Source organism: Leopardus geoffroyi, chromosome X (genome assembly GCF_018350155.1).
Source record: "Leopardus geoffroyi isolate Oge1 chromosome X, O.geoffroyi_Oge1_pat1.0, whole genome shotgun sequence".
Taxonomy (NCBI): domain Eukaryota; kingdom Metazoa; phylum Chordata; class Mammalia; order Carnivora; family Felidae; genus Leopardus; species Leopardus geoffroyi.
This window is the reverse complement of record NC_059343.1, coordinates 55412855-55439190: the sequence shown is the minus strand read 5'-3', so window position 1 is coordinate 55439190 and position 26336 is coordinate 55412855. Positions and strand designations below refer to the sequence as shown.

The following is a 26336-nucleotide window of genomic DNA, read 5'->3' as shown; positions in this document are numbered from 1 at the left end:
GTACTAGTTCTGTGAGTAATGCTGTTGGTATTTTGATAGAGATTGCTTTGAATGTGTAGATTGTATGGGGTAGTATAGAAATTTTAACAATATTTGTTCTTCCAATTCATGAACATGGAATATCTTTCCATTTATTTGTGTCATCTTCAGTTTCTTTCCTCAGTGCTTTATAGTTTTCAGAGTACAGGTCTTTCACCTCTTTGGTAGGTTTGTTCCTAGGCATATTACTGTTTTTCTTGCAATTGTAAATGAAATTATTCTCTTAATTTCCATTTCTGCTGCTTCATTATTAATGTATGCCAATGTAACATATTTTTTCACATTGATTTTGTATTTTGTGACTATACTGAATTTATCAATCAGTCTAGTAGTTTTTTGTTGGGTCTTTAGTGTTTTCTATATAGAGTATCCTGTATTATGCAAATAGTGAAAGTTTTACATTTTCCTTGCCAATTCAGATATATTTTGTTTCTTTTTGTTTTGTGATTACTGTGCCTAGGACTTCAAGTATTATGTTGAATAAAAGTGGTGAGAGTGGACATCCTTGTCTTTCTGATTTTTTAGGTGTAAGAGCTCTCAGTTTTTTTCCATTTAGTATGATGTTTGCTGTGGGTTTTTCATATATGTTTTTTTTTATGTTGAGGTACGTTCCCTCTAAACCTATTTCATTGAGGTTTTTTTTTTTTTTTTAATCATGAATGCATGCTGTACTTTGTCAAATGCTTTTTCTGCATCTATTAAAATGATTATATGTTTTTTATCCTTTCTCTTATTGATGTGATTGATGCATCACATGGATTGATTTGCAAATCAATTTATGCTCTAATATTCATAGTTTCTTTCCTTCTGCTGGTTTGGGGTTTGTGTTTTTTTTTCTTGATCCTTTGGGTGTAATGTGGTTGTTTATTTGCAATTTTTCTTCCCTCTTGATACAGACCTGTATTGCTATAGCCTTCCCTTTTAGGACCACTTTCAATACTTTCAATGCATTCCAAAGGTTTTGAACTGTGTGTTCTCATTTTTATTTGTTTTCACCTATTTTTTAAATTTCTTCTTTGATTTCCTGCTTTACCATTCACTGTTTCATAGCAGATTGTTTAACCTCCATGTATTTGTGGTGTTTTCAAAATTTTCCTGTGGTTGACTTCTAGCCATTGTGGTCAGAAAAGGCGCATGGTATGATTTCAATCATTTTGTATTTCTTGAGTCCTGTTTTGTGACTTAATATGTGATCTATTCTGGAGAATGTTCCTTGTGCTCTTGAAAAGAATGTGTATTCTTCTGCTTTACAATGGAATGTTCTGAATATATCTGTTAAATCCATCTGGTCCAGTGTGTCATTCAAAGCCACTGTGTCCTTCTTGATTTTCTGTTTGGCTAATCTGTCCATTGTTGTACTTGGGTGTTAAATTCCCCTACAATTATTGTATTACTGTTGTTTAGTTCCTTTTGGTTTGTCATTAACTGTTTTATTTATTTATTTGGGTGGTCCTATGTTGGGTGCATAATTATTTAAAATGGTTATATCTTCTTCTTGGATTGTACCCTTTATTATTATATAGTATCCTTCTTTGTCTATTTATTTATTTATTTATTTATTTATTTATTTCTTTTTACAGACTTTGTTTTAAAGTCTATTTTGTCAAAGTACTGCTACTCTGGCTTTTGACATCCATTTGCCTGGTAAATGTTTCTCCAACCCCTCACTGTCAATTTGCAAATGTCTTTGGTCTGAAATGAATGTTTTGTGGGCAGCATGTAAGTCCATCTTGTTTTCCTTATCCATTTTGTCACCTTGTGTCTTTTGAATGGGGAGTATAATGCATTTACATTCAAAATAACTTTTGATAAATATGTACTTATTGCCATTTTATTACTTGTCTTTTTTTTTTGTAGTTTTTCTGATCCTTTCTTCTCTTTCTGTCTTTCATGGTTTCTTGGTTTTCTATGGTGATAAACCTCGATTTCTTTATTCTTTGCATAACGATTAATTGGTTTTGATTTGTGATTACCATTATGATTGTATATAACATATGTCTAGAGCAGTGTATATTTAGTTGATGGTCACTTTCATTTGAAAACTTTCTTAACTCCTCTGGCTCTCCACCCCCCACCATTTTAGGTATATGTCATTATATTTTACATCCTTTTATTTTTTGAATCCCTTTACAGAATTACTTATTGTTACTGCATCTATGTTTCCTTCTTTTCATACTCTCGCTTGTGGTCTTTCCTTTCCACTCAAAGAATCCCTTTTAATATTTCTTGTAGGGGCAGTTTAGTGGTCATTAACTCCTTTAGTGTTTGTTTGAGAAGTTCTTTTTCTCTCCTTCTACTCAATGATAGCCTTGTTGGGGCGCCTGGGTGGTGCAGTCGGTTAAGCGCTCGACTTCAGCCAGGTCACGATCTCGCGGTCCGTGAGTTCAAGCCCCGCGTCGGGCTCTGGGCTGATGGCTCAGAGCCTGGAGCCTGTTTCCGATTCTGTGTCTCCCTCTCTCTCTGCCCCTCCCCCGTTCATGCTCTGTCTCTCTCTGTCCCAAAAAATAAATAAACGTTGAAAAAAAAATATTAAAAAAAAAATGATAGCCTTGTTGGATAGCTATTCTTGGCTGTATATTTTTCCCTTTCAACACTTTAAATATATCATGCCACTCCCTTCTGATTTGTAAAGTTTCTGTTGAAAAATTGCTGGTTGCCTTATGCAGTTTCTTTAGTATGTAACTGTCTTCTTCTGCTAATTTCAAAACTTTTTGTTTATCATTACTTTTTCCATTTTAGTTACTGTGTGTCTTGGTAGATCCCTGTTTCCCTTGAATTTGAATACCCTTTTACTTCCTTAGATTAGGGACATTTTCAGTGATTATTTCTTGAAATAAATGCCCTGCCCCCTTTTCTCTGTCCTTTCCTTCTGGGAATGCTATAATGTGAATGTTATGTTTGATAGAGTCAGTGACTTCCCTAAGACTGTTCTAATTTTGCATAATTATTTTTCTATTTGTTTATCTTTATTTACTTTCCATTACTCTGTCTTCTAGGTCATTTACTCATTCCTCTGTTTCTTCCAGCTGCTATTTATTCCATCAGTTGTATTCTTAATTTCATTTATTGTCTTCATCTCTAATTGGTTCTTTTTTATCTCTGTGTTAAGAGTCTCACTGATGTCCTCCACTCTTTTCTCAAGTTCAGTGAGTATCTTTATGATCATTATTTCAAATTCTTTATCAGGCATGTTACTTATATCCTTTTTGCTTAGGTTTCTTGCAGTGGTTTTGCCCTATTTTTTCATTTGTGACATAGTCTTCTGTCTCCTCATTTTGCCTATCTCTTTGTGTCTGTTTCTGTGTTTTAGGAAAGTCAGTTTTACCTCTTGCTCTTGAAAGTAGTGGTCGGGATGTGCACTTTTAACTAAGTGGCACTTGTCCTCCTCCATAGGGGTGCACAGCCACTGTGGAGACTGGGAATGGCCAGGGCCATTGCACAAAATTCAAGCAGATTGAACAGGCCACAGTGCCATAAGTGCTGGTCCTCTTCCACTGGGGATTCACATCTGCCACAGAGACCTGGGCCAGTTGCTCAACACAACATGGTGGTCAGGGGGTGTAATTTTAACAAGGTGTGCTCATTCTCTGTGGGATATCGATAGACCCAATGTTGGCAAAGTTTGCATGAGTCCTCTGCAGTGGGCATCCATATCACCAGGATTGAGGCAGGTCTGGCTGGTGATTTGTGCTGTTGGTGTAGGTCAGTTAGGTAGTGAGTGTTGGTGCTGCTCTGGTTCCCACAGGTGACTGTGCATTTATGATGTTGGGCCAGGGAGGGAAACATTGCCTGCCAGCTCCTTTGTTCCTGGTGAAGTCCCTCAGTGAACTCTGAGATTAGTAACTAGCTCCCCCTCTTGTAACCCAAGTGCTTTTCAAACTGCTGCTTCCAAGATGTATCTCCACAGGCTGTTTTTTGTGCTGTTTCTTTAAGGATAGGTGCTTAGCTTCCTATTGCCATCTCAAAGCCAAGCCTGCTGATTTTTATAGTTCTAGGATTTAATTCCTGCTGGTTGTAAGCACTCACCAAATTTGGCCCCTCTGATTTTCAAAGCTAAATTCTGTGGTGATTTGTCTTCCCTTTCTAGGTGCCCCAGTGTGCTAGTCTGTTTCTTGCTCCTCTCTGTGCATTAAGCTCCTCCCACCCCCCCGCCCATCCAGCATTCAGACCTGCAGGGTTTAGGTTCTCACCAAATCTTTGCCTTTCCTATCCTCTTTAATGTGGCCTCTTCTCTACATTTAGTTGTGGAGTTATTTTGCTAGTCTTTGGGTCCTTTTCTGGGTTTTTTGCTCTGGTGTAAGTGTTATCTAATTGTATCCTTGGGAAGAGGTGAGTTTAGTCTTCCTTCTCCACCATATCTCCTTGAAGTCCCTATTGATGGCTTCTTTTATACCCTTTTTTGCTTTAGAATGTTGGTTGCTATGTTATTTTATGTGCAGATGCTCATAGCTATTTTATTTTCATTCTGAGCATGGCTTTTAGCACTAAAAAGTGTTCTTACTCTCATGTAGTGCTTTTGGGCTTGAAATTTTCTTTGTATGATATTGATTCCATTTGCCTAGTAGATCTTTGCCCATTCCTAAATGTTCCTCTTTTTCATTACTTCCCTTTGGCTGATGTCTCTCCCTTATGTTTTGAGCTTTCCTTTCCTAGGAGCAATATATTTCCATGGCTTCCTTTTGAAGATCACTTAGAACACTCTTCCAAAAGTGCTCTTATTTACCGTGTTTTTCAGTATTTTTATACTTTGTGTAGACTTTGTCTTTCTGGTGCTAGTTTTAGATTAATTTTATGCCTCTAGACCCCTTATTTTCTTATGAACATACTTTTTCCAGCATTGCACTTTCTCCCTGCAATGGTTTGTGGAGAAGGAATATTGGCAATAGCTCCCTGGGATTTGGTGTCCATTTTTCTACTTTCAGGTGATTTGGAATTTGGCTATTCTCTATGTATTTGTTATGTGGGGTACATGGCTTTGTGTAGCCCTGTTTTCTTCTGGTGGTTGCATGTTGTTTTATGGAGTATGTGTAGGGAGATGTAGATTTACATGTCCATCATTACCTTGACATAAGCATTTTCTCATATAGTTAAAAATACTTTGTAAATATTTGAATGGCTACATAATATTGTGGTAAATAAAAGAACCAATGTTTATCAAGTCATTTCCTTCCTTTTGAGCATTTAACTTCCTTCCTTTTTTGTGATGACATATTTGTAGAATAAATTGTAATGTATACTTTGGGTAGATTTGCTGAAGTAGAATTATTGCTCTAGGGTTATAAATGTTATTAATAATCTTTCTATAATTTGAATCTAAGAGAACCAGTAGGCCACAGATGGATTTACTTTAAGCTGATAAGGTAGTTTCCACCTTTTTATGAGGTCACACACCTCTTTCCTACATATACAACAGGATCCAGGTCTGAAATAGTTGGGAGGCACCAGTGTGGCTATTTTTGGAGTTTATAACCAGTATCTCTGCCAATTAATGGAAATTGTGCCATTACTAATTATTAAGTATTTGAACATCTTCCCCTGCCATAGTTTATATAACATTTGTTCTTCTACAGGTGGATTTTCTTTTTATCACTGCAGTGGTGACACACGCATCTTATATACAGCAACAATAAAAGAACAAGTGACCTTTCTTTTAGCTATTCTTTAGTCTGGCATTTCTGGGTTTTATATGAGGATGAGTAAGATCCTAAAATACAGCTATCAAAACTGTAACTTCATGAAACTGATCAATTCTCACATTAGTAATTGCTGCTTTCCAGCTAGCATCAGAGCCTGATGGGCTTATTTCTGACTATACTTTCTATTAATCATGTCTGTTGCATCTTCTCACTTGATCAGTTTTATTAACTATAAACCATCAAAACTGATCTTGCTATTTATTCAACCAGGATTTTCACAGTAATATATTATTAACTTTTATTTTTAATTAATTGGGACACTCTGGCATAACTCATGTGTTTCAGAAGAATGATTGTAACTTTCTTGCTGTTATGGGTTGTTGAGTTTTTTGTTTTTGTTTTGGATTTGGTTTTGTTTTTTTGTTGTTGTTGTTTTTTTGTTTTTTTGTTTTTTTTTTTTTTTTTGTTTTTGCCTCTACATGTAACAAAAGATCATGGTACTCATTTGAAGTGTTGGTTAGAACTTTGTTCAAGATATTTCTATGATTATTCTTACTCCCAATCTGATTATCTATCACATTACATGACAGAAAATCAGCCTCAGCCTACAATCATCTTTGAGAAATTGTTATTAAGCAAACAAATGAACAAACAAATTCATAGGTCTAATTCTAGACTCAATGATTCGGTCTCTTGAGATCCAGGGATCAACATTTTTGCAAGGCTCCCCAATAAAATTTGTTGCAGTTTGGCACCTTACTATAGGTTCATTTTGAGAATGCATACTTTCATTTTAGTGCATGCTCCACATCAAGTCATGACCCCAGTACAGGTCTCAAGTGGTCATCTCTATTCCAGTTTCTAGAACTTGACACCTTTGCAATATACCCATAGTATGCTCCAGGGTGCATTCAAAACTTTATTTTCTAGCATGCTCAAAAAGTCATTCCCTAAGTACGTATATTGTTCCATTATGAAATAGGGATCTAACTTTTCCCCTAAAGAGTTATTTTTTTTTAAATTCCATGTGTTGAACACATCTTATTAACTAATTTATAATTCTGTTTTTATTGTGTGTTAGGTTGTTATATTCACATGATGTTTTTTTCCTGGACTTTTCATTTTTTCTACTTGTATGACTGTTCTTATACTAGTATGATTTTGCTACAATTGTAGCATCACTAATCATTTTCTTATCAAGTAACACAAATTCTCATTTATTCTTTTTTGAAGGAATTATTTTAGTCATTTGTCTTAGTTCATTGTCTTGTGTAAACTTTAGCATGTTCCAGGAAACTTTAGCATCTTCCTTATCCATAGAGCACTTATACAACTCAACACCAAAAGAACAAACTATGGAATTAAAAACGGGCAGAGGAACTAGACATTTTTTTTTTTCTAAAGAAGATATACAGATGGCCAACAGACATGAAAAGATGCTCCACACCACTAATCATCAGGGAAATGCCAATAAACACCACAATAAGATATAACCTTATACCTGTTAGAATGGCTAAAATAAAAAAGACAAGAAATAACAAATGTTGGTGAGGATGTGGAGACAAAGGAACCCTCCTCATACACTGTTGGTGGGAATGCAAATTGGTACAGCCACTGTGGAAAATAGTATGGAAATTTCCCAAACAAATTAAAAATGGGCTTAGACTTTTAAGTTGATTCTGGAAAGAGTTAATTTTGGGGGCTCTAGTGATGGAATGAATGTGTTTTACATGTAACAAGGACACAAATTCTGAGGAACCAGAGGTGGAATGCTATGGTTTGAATATGTCTCCCTAAAATTCATGTTGAATCTTAACCCCCCAAAGTGATAGTGTTTGGAGGTGAGCGTTTGAGAGGTGATTAGTACTCTTATAAGAGACTCCAGAGAGATCCTTGTCCCTTACACCATATGAGGGCACATTGGATAGTTTGTGGGCTGCAGCTTAGAAGAGGGTCTTATTGACCTGACCAGACCATATATCCTGATTTTGGACTTCCAGCCTCCAGAACAGTGAAAATAGCTTTATGTCATTTATCAGCTACCCAGTCTATGGTAATTTGTTATAGTAGCCTGAACTAAGACACTCATTTTCTTCCTTGATTACTATAGAATTATAATAAGTTTGAAGTTGGATAGTGTCACTCTTCAGACTTTATTTTTCTCCCCCATTATTACATTGCCTATGCTGTATCTATTGTGTTTTCATATAAACTTTCATGTCACTTCTTGATGTCCATAAATTAACTTGCTTGGATTTTATTTATATTTCATTTAATAAATAAAATCATTGGAAAGCTGGGAAGAAAGACATATTGAGTCTTCCTATCCATGTATATGGACTATCTGCCCATTTATTTAGATCTGTATTTTATCAAGATTTTGCAGTCTTCATATAGATCTTGCACATCTCTTATTGTATTTATACCTAAGTTTTTCATTTTATGGTGCTAATATAAATGGTATTATGTATTTAATTTCATATTCAAATTGTTTATTGTTGGTATATGAGAAGGCAGTTGACTTTTGTTTATTAACCTTGTATCCTGCAGTTTTGCTATAATTTTTCATTACTTCCAGGATTTTTGTTGTTCCTTTTTTTTCAGATTCATTTCATTTTATTATTTTTTTTAAAATTTAAATCCAGGTTAGTTAACATATAGTATAATAATAATTTTAGGAATAGAATTTACTGATTCATTGCATATATAACACCCAGTGCTCAATCCAACAAGTGTCCTCCTTAATGCCCCTTGTCCATTTAGCCCATCCCCCTATCTGTAACCCCTTTAGCAGCCTCAGTTTGTTCTCTGTTTTTAGCAGTCTTTTATGGTTTGCCTCCTTCTCTGTTTTTTTGATTCCATTCCCTAATGTTCATCTGTTGTGTATTTTAAATTCCACGTATGAGTGTAATTATGTATTTGTCTTTCTCTGAGTTATTTTGCTTAGCATAATGCACTACTTCCATCCATATTGTTGCTAAAGGCAAAATTTTATTCTTTGTCATCGCCAAGTCAAATTCCATTGTGTATATATATACCACATCTACTTTATCCATTCATCAGTCGATGGAAATTTGGGCCCTTTCCATACTTTGATTCTTGTTGATAGTGCTGCTATAAACGCTGCGGTGCATGTGCCCTTCAAAATAGCAGTCCTATAACCTTTGGATAAATACCTAGTAGTGTAATTGCTAGGTCATAAGGTAGTTCTATTTTTAATTTTTTTGAGGAATCTCTATACTGTTTTCCAGGGTAGCTGCACCAGTTTGCATTCCCACCAGCAGTGTGAAATGTTTACTCTTTCTCCACATCCTCACCAACATCTGTTGTTGTCTGAGTTGTTAATGTTAGCCATTCTGACAGGCGTGAGGTGGTATCTCATTGTGGTTTTGATTTCCCTGCTGATGAGTGATGTTGAGCATCTTTTCATGTGTCTGTTAGGAATCTGGATGTCTTCTTTGGAAAAGTGTCTATTTTAGTCTTTTGCCTCTTCTTCACTGGATTATTTGCTTTTTTTGGGTGTTGAGTTTGATAAGTTCATTATAGATTTGGGTACTAACACTTTTTCTGATATGTCATTTGTCATATGTCATTTGTCTTCTCCCATTCCATTGGTTGCCTTTTAGTTTTGCTGATTGTTTGCTTTGCTGTGCAGAGGTTTTTATCTTGAAGAGGTCCCAATAGTTCATTTTTTGCTTTTATTGACCTTGCCTTGGAGACATGTCAAGTAAGAAATTGCTGTGGCTGATGTGAAAGATGTTGTTGCCTGTTTTCTCCTCTTGGATTTTCATGGCTTCTTGTCTTCCACTTTGGTCTTTCATCCATTTTGAGTTTATTTTTGTGTATGGTTTAAGAAAGTGGTCCAGATTCATTCTTCTGCATGTCATTATCCAAGTTTTCCAGCACCATGACCATTTGCTGAAGACACTTGCCTTTTTTCCATTGAATATTCTTTCCTGCTTTATCAAAATTAGTTGGCTATACATTTGTGGGTCTATTTCTGGGTCCTCTATTCTGTTCCATTGATCTGTGTGTCTGTTTTTGTGCCAGTACCATAGTGTCTTGATGATTACAGCTTTGTAATAGAGCTTGAGGTCCATAAATGTGATACCTCCAGCTTTGGTTTTTTTTTTTTTTTTTTCCAGGATTGCTTTGGCTATTCGGGGTCTTTTCTGGTTCCATACAAATTTTAGCATTATTTGTTCTAGCTCTGTGAAGAATGCTGGTATTATTTTGATAGGATTGCATTGAGTGTGTAGATTGCTTTGGGTAATACCAACATTTTAACAATATTCTTCCAATTCATGAGCATGGTATGTTTTTACATTTTTTTTGTGTGTCTTCTTTAATTTCTTTCATAAACCTTCTATAGTTTTCAGTGTATAGATTTTTCACCTCTTTGGTTAAGTTTATTCCTAGGCATTTTATGTTTTGCGGTGCAATTGTAAATGGGATCGCTTCCTTGATTTCTCTTTCTGTCGCTTCACTGTTGGTGTATAGGAATTCAACCGATTTCTGTACATTGATTTTATATCCCGTGACTTTGCTGAATCCATGTATCAGTTATAGCAGTTTTTGGTGGAGTCTTTTGGGTTTTCCACATAAGAGTATCTTGTCATCTATGAAGAGTGAAAGTTTGACTTCCTCCTTGCCAATTTTGATGCATTTTATTTCTTTGTATTGTCTAATTCCTGAGGCTGAGACTTCCAACATTATGCTGAATAAGAGTGGTCAGAGTGGACATCCTAGTCGTGTTCCTGACATTGAGAGGAAACCTGTCTGTTTTTTTTTCGCATTGACAATGATATTAGCAGTAGGTCTTTCGTATATGACCTTTAGGATGTTGAGATATGATCCTTCTATCCCTACTTTCTTGAAGGTTTTTATCAAGAAAGGATGCTGTATTTTGTCAGATCCTTTCTCTGCATCTATTGAGAGGATCATATGGTTGTTATCCTATCTTTTGTTAAGGTGATGTATCACATTGATTGATTTTCAGATATTGAACCAGCCCTGTGTCCAAAGAATAAATCCCACTTGATCCTGGTGAATAATTATTTTAATGTATTGTTGGATCCAGTTTGCTCATATCTTGTTGAGAATTTTTGCATGTTCAACAGGAAATTGGTCTCTAGTTCTCCTTTTTAGTGATATCTTTGTTATTGGAATCAAGGTAATGCTGGTCGCATAGAATCAGTTTGGAAGTTTTACTTCCATTTTTATTTTTTTTGGAACATATTCAAAAGAATAGGTGTTAACTCTTCTTTAAATGTTTTGTAGAATTCCTCTGGAAAGCCATCTGGACGTGAACTCTTGTTTGTTGGGATATTTTTGATTACTAATTCAATTTATTTACTGGTTATGAGTCTTTTCAAAATTTCTATTTCTAGTTGCAGTTTTGGTAGTTTATATGTTTCTAGTAATTTGTCCATTTCTTCCAGATTGCCCAATTTGTTGGCATATAATTGCTCATAATATTCTCTTATTATTGTTTGTGTTTCTGTGGTGTTCATTGTGATGTCTCCTCTTTCATTCATGATTATATTTATTTGAGTTCTTACTTTTTTTCCTTACAGAAAGGGCTTTTTTCAACCCCAGCTAGTATTCTTATTATCATGGTTGTAAATTGTAGTTCAAACATCTTGCCTATATCTGTGTTGATTAAGACCCTGGCTGTCATTTCTTCCTGTTCTTTTTTTGGGGTAAATTCCATCATTTTGTCACTTTGGAGGAAGAAAAAAATTAATAAAATTAAAATTAAAAAATTAAAAACCAACCACAAAATCAAATAAAAGAAGCTAGATCATTGGTGTATTTTGTTCTGCTTGTTGTAATAAGCTTGACAGAATAGAGAAAAAATGGAAAGAAAGGAAAAAAAAGGAAGAAAAATTTAAAAATTTAAAAAAATATATGATAAAAGACAATAAAATGAAATAAAATGAATAGAATAAAAATATAATAAAGTAAAAGATAATTTTAAAAATTAAGAAAAAGAAAATAAAAAATAATTTTTTCTCTTTCTGTATCCAAGATAAAGGAAGGACAAAAACACAACTTAAACAAAAACAGAAGCAAAATACTAAAAAATGAGCCAGTAAACAGAATGAAACTTGAATGAAGTTACATCCACTTTCCCCTAGAACTGACACTATCAAGCACTCTATAGTCCATGTTCATACCCTAAGCAGATGGAGGGACTTATGTTGGTCTTCTAGGGTATTGTGCTTGGAGGGTGCAGTTGGGTGGAGGTTGGTGTAATGGCTCTGTTCTCCACTAGGTGGCACTGCATATCTTACCGGGGTGGATCAGTGTGGTGCAGGTATGAGTGAGCATGCATGCGCATGCTCATGCTCGAGAAAGGTGGAAACGTCTTCACCCAATTCCCTAGTCTCTGCCCCAGGGACTTTACGCTCTCACTGACCCATGATTTACCATCCCTCCTTTGTATCAGGTCTCTGTCCACTCCCTGTCTCTACCCTGTCCGTGTCCAAGCCATCCACCTGCAAGGTGGCACCTCCCTCCAGAGTTTTATCTTAGATGGGGCTGTGTTTCAAACCCCACACTTCAGAGACCCCTGCGGCTTGAACCCACACTGACTCTCTGGCAGAGGGTCTCACTGAGCAATGGCCAGTGATGCTGGCTTACCCCAGAGAATGTTCATGCAATCACGCAGTGGCAGAGATTCAGAGACTGTGGTGAATCACAACACACAGGTTGTGCCAGGTTTCACAGTATCCTGGCATCTATGTCCCAGTACCAGCAAACATGGATGCTCTCGGGGTCTCCTGGGACCTTTACGTGTGGCAAAGCTGTATGGTTTCTACCAAAGGGTTCTCTAAACAGGGGAAACAGTTCTCCCCATGTAGCACACGGACCTCTCAGACCCCTCTGCCTGTTCCTGGAGATTTGCCCTACTTCCTCGCTAGGGTACTGCCAGGCACTGAGCTCCAGAACTTCAGACTCTGACCTCCACTGTTTATAGAATCCTGGTGGTATTGAAACCTTCTCCTTTCTTCCTGTCAGTGATTTTGGGGAACAGATTTCTTGTTTTCATCCCCTGTGTTTTCACTCTTTCTCTCTCTTTCTCTTCAGCTGCTTTCAGGGGAGTGTTTTTCCTGCATTCTCCTTATGTGCTTCACTCTCCCCCTTTCTCTGTTGTCTCTCTGCAAAAACAGTTCCCTACACTCCAAGGCTTTTCTCTCCCCTAGTTCAACTCTCCTCTCCGCACTCTGTACCTGCCAAGTTCTGTGGTTCAAGTTTTGCAGATTTTTGTGTTTAATATTCATATCAGTTTCCAAGGTGTGCAAAAATGGTTTGGTGCTGATCTAGCTGTGTTTCAGGTATGAGACAAGGTAAGGGTTTCCATGCTTCTTCGCCATCTTCTCTTCTCCCTGGATTTTTGTTGTTCTTGTTGACTGTTTGGGATGTTCTGCATAGACAGTCATTATATCTGTAACAAAGGCAATTTTCATTTTTCCTTCCCAAACTGTATACCTTATACTCCCTTTTCTTATTTTATTAACTAAGATTTCCAGTTTGATGTTTAATAGGAGTGGTGAGAGAGGACATCTTTGCTTTGTTCCTGATCTTTGGAGAAAAGCATTCTATCTTTCACTGTTAAGTATATGTTAGCTTCCTGTTTTTTTGTAGATGCTCTTTATCAAATTGAGTTCATTTCTATCACTAGTTTCCTGATGGTTTTTTATTGTGAATGAGTATTGCATTTTTCAAATGCTTTTTTCTGCATCTATTAATACAATCATATGCTTACTCTAAAGAAGAACTAACCTATGGATGTGATGAATTACAGTAATTGATTTTTGAAAATTGAATCAGCGTTACATACCTGCAATTAATCCCACTTGTTCATGGGTTTTATACTATGTTGTATTCTATTTGTTAATATTTAATTCAGGATTTTGCATTTTCATGAGAGATATTTCATTTGTTTTCCTTCATCACAATGACTTTTGTGGTTTTGGTATTCAAGTAATGCTGGTCTCAAAGAATGATGTAGGAAATACTCCCTTTGCTTCTATTTTCTGGAAAACATTATATAGGAATGATATGTTTTTTTTTTTTTTCATTAAATGTTTTGTCAGATTTACCAGGGAATCCCTCTCGACCCGGTGGTTTCTATTTTAGCATGTAATTCATTTCTGACTCATTTTTTTTTTTTAATAGCTACCAATCTATTCAGATTGTCTATATCCTTATGTTTGTATTTTGGTAAATTTCATCTTTGTAGGAACTGGTCCATTTCATCAAGATTATCAAATTTATAGGCATAGAACTATTCATAATATTTCTCTATTTTTTCTTTCAATGTCCACAGGGTCAGTAGTTGATTATCTCTCTTCTGATATTAGTTATTTATGTCTTCTCTTTTTTTCTTAATTAAACTGGCTAGACGTTTATCTTTATTTTGGATTTTTTCAAAGAGCCATCTTTTGGTTTTATTGATTTTCTCTATTGATTTCCTATTTCAATTTCATGGATTTTTACTCTAACTTTTATTATTTCTTTCCTTCTGCTTCCTTTGGGGTTGCTTTTCTTTTTGTAGTTTCATAAGGTGGAAGTTGAAGTGATTCATTTTATTTTAGCTCATCCCTCTTTTTTTTTAAATATATGCATTCAGTGCTATGTATTTCCTTTAAAGCATTGCTTTTGCTACACCCCACAAGTTTTTATAACTTGTATTTTTATTTTCCTTTCACTTGAAATATTTTAAAATGTCTCTTGAGATTTATTTTTTGACTCACCTAAATAACTTGAAGTGTGTTGTTTAATCTCCATGTATTTGGGGATTTTTCAGGTATCTTACTGTTATTGATTTCTAGTTTAATTTCATTTTCTGAGAGCATATTTTATGTGATTTCTGTTCTAAATATGTTCAGGTATGTTTTTTTGCCCTGACTGTGGTCTGTCTTGGTTAATGTTCTATATGGACTTGAGAAGAATGTTTATCCTGCTATTGTTAGATGAAGTAGTCTACAAATGTCTATTAGGTCCAAATGATCAGTGGTCTTATTTAGTTCAATTGTATACTTTCCAACTTTCTGCCTATTGCGTCTGTCTGAAGGAAGTGTGTTGAAATCTTTAGCAATAATAGTAGATTCATTTTCTTGCAGTTTTATCAGTTTTTGCCTCACATATTTGGATACTTTGTTGTTGGATGCATACCTGTTAAGAAATGTTCAGTCTTCCTTGAGAATCACTCCTTTTTATGCTATGCCCCCTTTATACCTTATAATTTTTCTTGATCTAAAGTCTGCATTGTTTGAAATGAATACAGCTACTCCAGCTTTCTTTTGATTATTGTTAGTATGACATACCTGTTTCTATCCATTAATTTTTAATCTCTATGTGTCTTTATATTTAAAGTTGGTTTCTTGTAGACAATATATAATTGAGCCTTGTTTTTTAATACACTCTTGACAGTCTATATCTTGTAATTAACATATTTGTACCACTTATATTTAAAGTTATTATTGATATAGCTGGATTAGTATCTACCATATTTGTTACGGTTTTCTATTCATTGTCTTTCTTATTTGCTTCTTTTTTGTCTCCCACTCTTTTTCTTCCTTCTCTGGGTTTAACTGAGTACTTTGTATGATTTCTCTTCTGTTAGCATATCAATTATATTCTTTTAAAAAAATTTTTTTAGTGGTTGCCCTTATATTTTTAATATACATTCATGTTATTCAGATCCTCTCTCAAATAACACTATGCTACTACACAAGTTGTGCCAGTACCTTATGACAAAGTATTATTCTTAATTACTGTCTCTAATCCTCATTAATATTATTATCATTCATTTCACTGTTTCATAACCTATAATTACTGGATACATTGTTTATATTATTTTGAACTTTACCTGTTAGGCCAAGAAAGATTAAGTCAAATACAAAGTTTTATTTACCATCATTAATTCCTCCTCTAACGCTCTTTCTTTCTTCATATAGATCTGAGTTTTTGACCTCAACTTTCTTATGAAGAACTTCTTTTAATATCTTTTGCAAGGCAGGTCTACCGTTGACAGAGTTCCTCCATATTTCTGTATCTGAAAGAGTCTTTATTTCTCCTTCACTTTTAAAAGATAATTTTACTGTGTACAGAATTCAGGCTGGTCTTCTTTACTTTGAATACTTTAAATATTTCACTCCATTCTCTTCTTGTTTGCATGGTTTCTGAAAGATGAGTATGATGTAATTCTTATCCTTCTCCAACTTTGGCAAGATCGTTTTTGTTTTTGGTTTTGTTTTCCTTCTGACTTCTATCAAGATGTTTTGTCTTTGATTTTGTTTAGTTGAATATGTTATACCTAAGTGTGGATTGTTTTGGTGTATAACCTGCTTGGTGTTTTCTGAGCTTACTGGATCTGTGCTGTCATGTTTATCATTGGTTTGGGGAAATTCTCAATCATTATTATTTCAGATATTTCTGCTATTCCTTTTTTTTTCTTCTTCTGATATTCCCCTTACATGTATGTTACACCTTTTGTTATTATGTTGCAGTTCTTGGATATTCTGTCTTTTTCTTTCTTTTTCCTCTTTTCTTTTCAAAATTTCTATTGACATTTCTTCAGAATCACTGATTATTTCCTCAACTGTGTCCAGTTCATAGATGAGCTCATTAAGGGAATTCTTCATTTATGTTATGGTGTTTTTGATTTCTAGAATTTCCTTTTGGTTCTTAAAGCTTCTATCTCTCTGCTTACCTAATTTATCTCCCTTTTTATGTTGTCCATTTATCCATTACAGTCCATAGCATATTAATCATACTTGTTTAATATTCCCAGTCTGATAATTCCAACATCTCTGCCATATCTGAGCCTGGTTCTGATGCTTGGTATGCTATGTCTCTTCAAACTGTGTTTTTGTTTTTTTGTTTTGTTGGGTTTTTTTTGGTCTTTTGTCTTTAGTATGTCTTACAATTTTTGTTGTAAGCTTTACACGATATAATGATAAAAAGAACTGAAGTGAATAAGCCTATCCTGTGAGGTTTTGTTTAGCTGCTAGAATTTAGCCTGTGTTTATGTTTGCTGTAACCATATGTGTCAGAGGCTACAGTTATCTCTGATGACCTTGTTTTTATTTCCTCTGTTGTCTTCGGTTTTCCCTAGAGACTTCTTAAATATTATCTAAGAAGCACTGTTCTTTTAGTTGCATTCCCCTGTTACTATTCAAGAGGACTATTGATGTTGTGGTAATTTGTGGGGGGAAGGGTAACATTCTATAATCCTATCATTATGTCTTTTAGTGAGTCTCTGCCGCTGGCCAGTGACCTTCACAAGTACTTCTCAGTATGATTTCGGTTTTTCCCCTTAGACAGGAAGGCAGTCCAGGTATGGAGTTGGGTATTTTCATTTTCCTAGTTCAGTTAAGTTCTAGTAAAACCCCATCACATTAGGATCTGGTAAAATAGTTTCTCTTAATGGTAGGCTTCCTAAGAAGAATGAAATGTGCTGTGCATATTTTTTAAAGAGCTACTTTTCCTCTTTTGCCCTCTCAGAAGCACAGAAACATGAGTAAATTTTTCTCACATCTTCACCATGAGAACTTGATAGGGCTCCTGGAAGTAAAATTCACAAAAGTGTGGGAGTCCCCATAGGACCAGGCCCCCTGAGAATTTTTAACTCTCAAACCTGTCCACACTGAACCTCTAGCAATTCATCAATTGCAGATTAGGTTTTCCTAAACTTGTACTGGTTCCTAAGGAATTTTCTGCTCCTGGGCTCCTGCTCTAATAAGTTTTGATTTTCTGTATATGCCTGTCTATTTCTTCAGTTTGGGGACAGTAGTTCAATGACCTCAGTTCTCTGATAGATCTAAGAGGAGTTGATTTTTGGTTTATTACACCTTTTTTCTTGTTGTGTGGGTAGAAGAGATGACTTCCAAGCTTCTTACATGACTGACTGGAATGCAAGGAAATTTTTGAGGCATCAAAGACGTTTGTTGTACAAAGTTTTCATCTCTTGAAAACTGGGTGACATAATCATGTTTTAATTAATGAACTTTATTTTTCTTTTTTTTTTATTTTTTTTTCAACGTTTATTTATTTTTGGGACAGAGAGAGACAGAGCATGAACGGGGGAGGGGCAGAGAGAGAGGGAGACACAGAATCGGAAACAGGCTCCAGGCTCTGAGCCATCAGCCCAGAGCCTGACGCGGGGCTCGAACTCACGGACCGCGAGATCGTGACCTGGCTGAAGTCGGACGCTTAACCTTAACCGACTGCGCCACCCAGGCGCCCCTTTATTTTTCTTTTAAAGGGGTAAAAAGTAAGAACTTTTGGAACATTAACTTTTTTCATATTTTTTTTTTCTCAAATAGATCCTAAATGTCCAGGAGATGTTGATTTTCATTATAGTGACTGGGATATTAAGACAATTACCAGCTCCTTGAAATTCTACCTCAGGTATGCCTGATATGATTTGGAACTTTGTTTTTCACACTTGATGAAATTTGTCTGGGTGGATATTGGAGCTTATGTGGTCATAGTTTCTGGAGGTTGGGTAGGAATGCTGAAGAAAAAAAGAGTGAAAAGGATTTCTGTCAAAACAAAGAATGTGCATTAGAAGACATTTAATCTGGGAATTTACGCAAGTGAAGGATCAAAATAATAGGATTGTTATTGAAAAATTGCTTTTTCTTAGGGAAATGATAATTTTAAAACTCATACCCTTAAAATAATGGAAGTTTGCCCATTGTGTATAGATGTAATGCTGTCACAATGTGCTCACTGGTAATATCAGGATTTATGACAATTCAAGGTTGTTAACATGTTTTGGTGAATAATAACTATTTTGAAACGTTAAATTGCATTTACACAAACAATACATGTGTTTGTATGTTTATATGCCATATTCCATGCTTTAATCCATGTAATAGAAATAAAAAAACAAGAAAGTACAACCATAAAAATGTTAAAACTGAATGAATTGACAGAAGTAGGAAAACAAAATTTACCTTATCAGCAAAATATGGGGATGTGCGATGGTAATGAATATAACATTTAGTTAATTGGCATAAATTTATATTATGTAAAAGTATTTGGGACATATACATTTAAACTCATTCATTTCTTACTCTTCTTTATGTGCAATATTATTTACCATACTTTATTAAATAAATGTCTTTTTTTTCAATTATTGTACTCTTCAGACATTAAGATAGATACTTGAATATCATTAATCCAAAATAAATTGGGTCTCAGATATTGCTGTTAAATGACTTCCTGCTGTAGTATAATCTTAGAACTTTATATAAGCATGGATGCTTTTTCCAGGAGTATTTCTCCTGCATCTGCAAAAGAAGAGAGGTACTGTTGTCCGAGGGTTTATTCAGTGCTAAGCAGTGTTCTAGTTGCTTACATGGGCAATGTCATTTTTTTACAATAATCTTATAAGGTAGGTAGTACCATACTATTTTATAGATGAGAAAATTGAAAGGCATCCCCTTCCCCATTTAGTACTATCCATGCTCACAGCTCATATTACTTGAACCTAAGTATCTATGACTTGTAGGCCACTTATATTGGGGCATCTTTTTCCTCTATTTCCTACCCCCAGGGGTTATGGCCTCCTTGGAGTTACTTGGGTAATTTTAGTGATGATAGAGAGCAATCTACTATGTATGTTTTTAGAATACTGATGATGATAATAGTGAGAGTAAATGATTCTGTCTTTAGCCTTCTTCAAAGGAGTCAAGTTTTTTCAAAGATTTATATAGGTTAAATACATCTACACATTATATGTTTCCCAGCTCATCCCATAATAACCAGTGTGGCCCTTTTGAAAGATGGGAGGGTCAGGCCTTAAAGCCTGAATGAGCAATACCCCTAGTAAGAGATTTTTCCTTAAGACTTATGTATGGGCCTTTAATATGCACGAGCCAATCAACACCCATTAAGTTTCTCAAATACATTAATATTTTCAAAGAGGGCCTCTTCCATCTGTGTTATAGGTACCTAACTCAACCCTTATCTCTAACATTTTCAGAAAAGTACTCCAAAAACTATCCTCTCTCTCTTATATTTTTAATGTCTCTTTTTCGACTGGCTGTTTCTTCTCAGCATATAAATATGGTACCATAAAGCACATCTCTTTGACTTTGTGTCTTTTTTCATTTATTCATTTTACCATTTACTGGATCAGTAAACATTTCCTGTATAGCTAGTCTATGTCTAGCATGGTGCTAAGCAGGAGGCATACAATTGTGAATGGATGTGATCTCTGAATTTAAAAAGGTTATAATCCAGTGAGGGGCAGAAAAAAAAAACAGGTAACCATACAAATATAACAAACTATAATAAGTACTCTGAAGGGAAGGCACAAAGTGGTACGAAGGCTTACAACAGGAAGACCTGTTGTATTCTGGTTGTCCGTTTGAACTGAGGTTTAAATTATAATTTGGAGTCAACTGGGAGGAGGCAGTTGCAGACAAAGAGAACTGCATGTGCAAAGGCCTTGAAGCAAAAGAGGGGATGACCCCTTCAAGAAACTACATGTACTAGTATAGGTGGAGTACTGAGTGTAGAGAGGGAGGGAGAGATGTGTAGGAGCCAGACATTGCAAGGCTGTATGGGACATTTTAAGAATTGGAGTATGGATTTATTTTAAAAAGAATGGGAATAAATTGAGAGATTTTAAACAAGTTACATGATGAGGTTTGAATTTTGAAAAAAAAATATATAGAGACCAGATTATAGGGAATCAAAATACGTTGAGGTAGAAACCAATTAGCAGGCTATTGCTGTGGTCCATGAAAAAGATGATGCTTCTTCTTGAAGTAGGGAATAGGAATATCGATTTGTAGAAATAAGCATAATAAAGAAATTTGGGGAGTAAATTTAGATATGAGAATGGGGGAGAGGGAGATAAAAGAATGATTTCCATGTTTCTGACCCATACAACCAAATGGTGGTCATACATTCAGTGATTTGAGAAACACAAGAAAAAGACTAAATGGAAGGGAGATGGCAAGTTGGGTTTTAGATATTTCAAATTTGGGTGTCTTTGAAGAAATCAGAACAAGGTATTAAGCAAGGCATTGCATATATGGGAATAAACTCAGAGAAGAGTTCTGAGCTTGAGCTAAAAATTGTGAATCATTGACAATATAGATGACAATTGGAGGCAGGATCTTGGATGAGATTGCCTAATAAGAGAGATACTTCATGTCTTCCTATTCTAGCTTCAGTATATGATGTAATATACACTCAGTGTCTCTACTTCTTAACCTCCTAGTTTACCCTTTAACCCATTGCAGTCTCCCTCCCACCAACTCTGCTCCACTGAAGCTGCTCTTGCCAAGGTCACTAGTGACTCCTTCAATGCTAAACACAATGGACAATTGTCAGTCTTTACCTTACTTGATTTCTTTGTAGCATTTGAAGGTGTTACCAAGCCCTCCTTGAAACATTATCTTCTTTTGGATTCTACTGTATCTCTTGCTTTTGGCTTTCCTCACACCTTTTCAACCATTTTAGCAGTTCCCTTTATGGACTTTCTACCTGATATATTCCAGGACTCTCCCCTCTTTTTGCTATACTGGAGGGAGGGAAAATTCAAATATCCACAGGGGCCAGGATGTGAAGATGAATGAAGCAGACTCCTTTCATATTAAACACATTACATATTGAACCTGTATTTGCATAGTGATACCTTTGTTTATGTATAATAAGCAATATTATTTACTTCCACAAATAACCATATAGGCCCAATATAGCCAACTCGTTCAGTTTTTCAGTAGTGTTAGAAAATAATGGATTTTATGTGAAATATCTCAAATTTTTTATATTCTGATGACTGGTTCAATTCCATTTCTTTTTTATACACTATTCTGGACAAATAATAAATTAAAGTCCTCATGTAGCTATTGGCTGTGACTTGGTCATCTCTCCTTGAGCAGTGGTATCTGTTCTCATGGTTTTAGTCACTCACCTACGTTTGTGATTTCCACTTCTCAAATTTAGAAGGAACTCCTTCCATCTGCCTAATAGACATCTCCCTTTGGCTATCCTAAAAGTCCCTCTAGCTTAGATCTCCACTTCCTTCTGAATAAATTTCTATTTTATCCAGTCTTCCAAACCAGATGACTTTCTCCCTCACCAGTATACCCAATGATTGAAGAAGTTCTGTCTTTAATGCCTTTTAAATAATTCTCATCATTTCTTTCTATCCCTGATGCCACTAATTTTGTTTAGGCCTTTATTAACTCTCAACTGGATTACTACAATAATCACAGTGGGAGGAAGTATAACAGTGATTAAGAGCATAGACTCAGGACAGACTGACTAGTTCTGCCATTTACTAGGCATGTGTAGTCTTGGATAAATTAAACTTCTCTGAACCTCAGTTTCCTCATGTATGAAATGGAGATAATAACAATATGCACCTTACACAGTTGGTATGAGGATTAAATTAGTAAATATATGCACATCGCTTAGAACAATGAAGACTTTACTATTATTATTATAAGTGAATTACTTCTTCTGAGCCACCCACCACCTACCTTTATTTTATCATCACACTGGTCATTTTACATTGAAAGTTTTGTATATGACACTCTTCTCAACTAGACTATTAGCTCCTTGGAGGTTTGGGGTCTCTCTTACTCATCGCTGGATCCCCAACATCTGGCACAATGCTAGGTACCCATAGGTGCTCAGTAATTTTTTTTTTTTTTTTACCAAATAAAGAAATCTATTGGGCCTCAATTTTCTCCTCCATTAAACTGGGACTGGAATAACTGCTCCATCTCACAGGATCATTGGAAGGATCAGATGGTAGGACAGATATGAAGCACTTTGAAAACTAAAGAACTATCCAACTGCAAGAACTTTATAGCAGAATTCAGAGTGGGTCTACTTTGGAATTTTTCAGAACTGGTTTGAAACTCCTTTCACTTTTGAGAACTAATTGGAGACCTTACTAGACTAATTTGCCTATACTTTTGCAGGTTTTTCATTGAATTACTAGTAACTAGGATTCCTCTGACAAAGTTTCAGGTGAAGAGAGAAATGTATATGGTCACACTAAGCTATGGGGCTCAGAAACTTAAGCCTTGCTGCCCACAAAACTGAGAATCCAAGGCCTGGCTATTCCCTCCCCAAAGGAACTTACAGTGTTCCTTTATTTCAGGAATCTTTCTGAACCTGTCATGACCTACAGACTTCACAAAGAGCTGGTCTCTGCTGCCAGTAAGTATCTATGTTACTAGTTAATTGTGTTGTCTTGCCTTCTTAATAATGTTCATAGCAATAAACCTAGAAGACTGCTTGAGGGAAAGTGAGGGGAGAAAACAAAAATACATCCACAGATTGCGTCCACTGCTAAATGAGAGTCTTCCTACTTGTTGTCTAACTCAAATGTTCTATTATTTTTCATAAATCAATGTAAGTTGTGTAGTTTGGACAAAACTGGCTAATATGAGGAATGTAACAGGTATGAGGGCTTTATTGACTATGCCTCTTCTATCAGAACAAGAGCATTGGCTTATGTTACTAGGAGACAACAAAATTGTTCCCTTACAGTTGCTGTTTTAGCTTTTTTTCATCACTTTGCCTTTTCAAATGCTTTTCAATTGTGCTGTGAATTAATACTCCTAATCTGTTAGTGCTAGCATCACATTTTCTAGATGATAAACCTGAGGGTTAAGGTGAAACATTGCATGGGAAATGAGACATAAAGAATCACCCTAAAATGTTTGGCAGCTGAATAAGTATTAAAAATTTTGGCTGAGGCCACTGTATGTATGAGCATCTGTCCCTATCTCTACATGACCTTTCTCTTGCTTGGTACCCTCTGTGGTGTGCAGGAAAAAGATTCATAGGACTCGTCCTCATAATGAATTTTTGTGGAGGCAAGGGACCTTTGATCTTTACTCTGAGATGTCTCAGTGATTTTCACATGAACCCGGAGAAAGAGCATATCCCCATCACCATAAGAAGATGTGTGGGCAAGGGTTTCCAGTGGAAGTTCACATGCAGAACTTTGGGAACAACCTGCTGTACCTAGAACTCACACTTCCTCAGAGATAGTCTTATGTTCTTATCTTTCTGTTCTGTCGTCTACTTCAACTTTATAGGCCTATTTCTTTGTTTTTATCTCTCTTTTTGCCTTTTGGTCTCTTTGTCTTTTAGTCTTTTGCTCTCCATCTCAGTCTTTTTTCTTGGTCTCTCTTTACCATTATTTCATAGTGCCTATTTAACTCTGTGTCTCTTTTTGTCTCTTTGTGTCTCTAATTGTCTTTGTGTGCGTGTGTGTGTGTGTCTGTGTGTGTGTGTGTGTGTGTGTGAGAGAGAGAGAGAGAGAGAGAGAGAGAGTTCACTTGATACAGTTGCCCAAAAGGCAAAACTGTCTTTCTCTGTTCTATCTCAGAGTCTGACAACCTGGATTACCGGCTGGGAGCTATTCATTCCTTGGTATATAAGCTACCTGAAAAGAACCGAGAGATGCTGGAACTTATTATAAGACACTTGGTCAAGTAAGTAACTTCTGGATTTTCAGGAGGAGTTGCTATTAAAGGACTGGTCCATAGGGTAGTACCTCAGAGGAACTGTTTATCAACTCATTAAGTCCCAGCCACCAGTTGTTTCATCCTGGAAAGCTGAGTGCTCTATGAAGATGATTTTATCTTGAACCTTGTATATATCCTCTCAGGCTCATCATGCATCTCAGTTAAGAGGTAACATGAGGTAAATTGGACTGAACACAGACTTTGCAGTCAGATAAACTTGGTTTCAAATACCAGCTATACCACTTACTTAGTTGTACGATCTTAGATAAACCTCTTAACCTCTGTTTAGTCATCTCTAAAAAGAGAATAGTATTGCCCACCATGCAGGACTGTTCTGTGGTTTTGAATGAACACGGGTAAAGTGCATGGCACATAGAAGATTCTCAAGAAATGGGAGTTATTATTAGGATTGTGGTCAACTCGTTGCTTGAGTATGGCAAGCAGGAAAGACAAATATTTGAAAGAGTAGGCCTGGTGATGAGCTCCAAGATAGTGGGTTTAAGTGGCATGGGGTGGTGGTGCCTTTTGGCCAGAGAGCTTAATGATTGGAATAAAAGTAAGTTGACGTGCCTTGTAGAAGTACAGCAAGTAGCTCTTGTGAAGCAGTATGGTGCAGCAGAAAGCACTCTGTCTAGGGGTCAACAAACCTGTGTTCTGGTGTCAGTTCTGCTCCTAGCTTCCTTTTTTAAAGTTTATTTATTTATTTCGAGAGAGACAGAGAGTGTAAGCATGAGTTGGAGAGAGTCAGAGAGAGAGAGGGAGAGAGAGAATCCCAAGCAGGCTCCACGCTGTCAGCTCAGAGCCCAACACAGGGCTTAATCTCATGAACTAACCCATGAGATCTTGACCTGAGCTGGCTCAAGAGTCTGTTGCCTAACTGACTGAACCACACAGGTGCTCCGTTTTGCTACTGGCTTTCTTGATGATCATGAGCAGGTCACTCTCAAGGCTCCTCCTGATATTTTTAAAAGTACAGAAATGAGACAACAAGCTTAGAAAAATCATGATGCATTTTAAGAGTGTCTATTAAAAAATAAAGCTATCATCAAAGTTACAAAAGTACAGTAATTATACATTTTAAACTCATTTGAAGAGGATCTCAAATACCTAAACTTGAAGCCCCTAGTAAAGTTGAGGCTCCAGGCTAAATGATCCTCTTGGTCTCCCCTATGATAAATTCTGCATCACTGGATCTCAGGTTTCCCTAATGACATAATGAGATCCCACCAAGATTCAATGGAGCTCTGACAGTCTATGTATTTTTATACTTCTATAACAAATGAGCATTAAATACACTAAGGAAGATAAATAGGCAGAATTAACAAGAGGATGCCTTTTACATTTATTGCCAATGTTTCCAATTTGGGCTAATACAGAACATTAAGAACAGTTTCTTCCCAAATAGTTGTTTGTGATAATCTCAGTAAAAGTACAACAATCAATACATAAATCATTTGCATATTAATTTGAAGCTGCCCTGGGGGAAAGAGAAATTGAGTTCAAGTTCCACACTGACACTAATTTTGTTTGAACTAAAGAAAGTCCCTCCCACTCTCTGGACATCAGTTTATTAATCTCTAATATGAGGGGACTGAACTAGCTAATCTTAAGGGATTATTACTGCTCTGACATTCTAAGAGTCTTGTATGTTTTGGGAGGCAGGGACTCAGTTGAGAATTATCCTACCAGCAGTTAGTGAGAAGCGCCTGCTACCATGCACTCAAAGGCTGACTGCTGCCTTATTTCAAGAATTTTGGTCCTTCAAAACTCTAGAACAAAAGGAACAAGAGACACAAACACACAAGGAAGAGAAATAGAAAGACAAATACACTTAGATATATGAAAAACTGCTCAAGTTCACTCATATAAGAAAAATACGAATTAAACCTACACTGAGATGCCATTTATTGGGAAAAACCTAAGGCATGACTGTATTCTCTGTTGATGAGACATTGGGGCAAATGGATACTGTACTACATTGCTGGTGTTAATGCAATATATACGACAGGAGGAGAATTTGACAATATCTAACAAATGTGTGTATTCACTTACCCAGCGCCAAGCAATTCTACTTTTAGACATTTACTCTGAGGACACACCTCCCCAAGTACCAAATAGCATATGTAGAAGGTTC

At 35.9% G+C, this 26336-nt stretch overlaps 1 protein-coding gene across 6 annotated transcripts in view; it reads left to right on the top strand.

The window, feature by feature from the left end:
• The window catches only part of OPHN1 (oligophrenin 1), a 618968-nt gene that overhangs the window by 402875 nt on the left and 189757 nt on the right, over positions 1–26336 (top strand). For all 6 annotated transcript variants that reach the window (XR_006710966.1, XM_045472066.1, XM_045472065.1 and 3 more), the window contains 3 exons: positions 18014–18098; positions 22825–22883; positions 24064–24169. Coding sequence is in view for 5 of the 6 variants with exons in the window: in XM_045472066.1 (XP_045328022.1) it covers positions 18014–18098; positions 22825–22883; positions 24064–24169 (250 nt within the window). In the remaining variant the exon portion in view is untranslated. The remainder of the gene's footprint in view (positions 1–18013; positions 18099–22824; positions 22884–24063; positions 24170–26336) is intronic.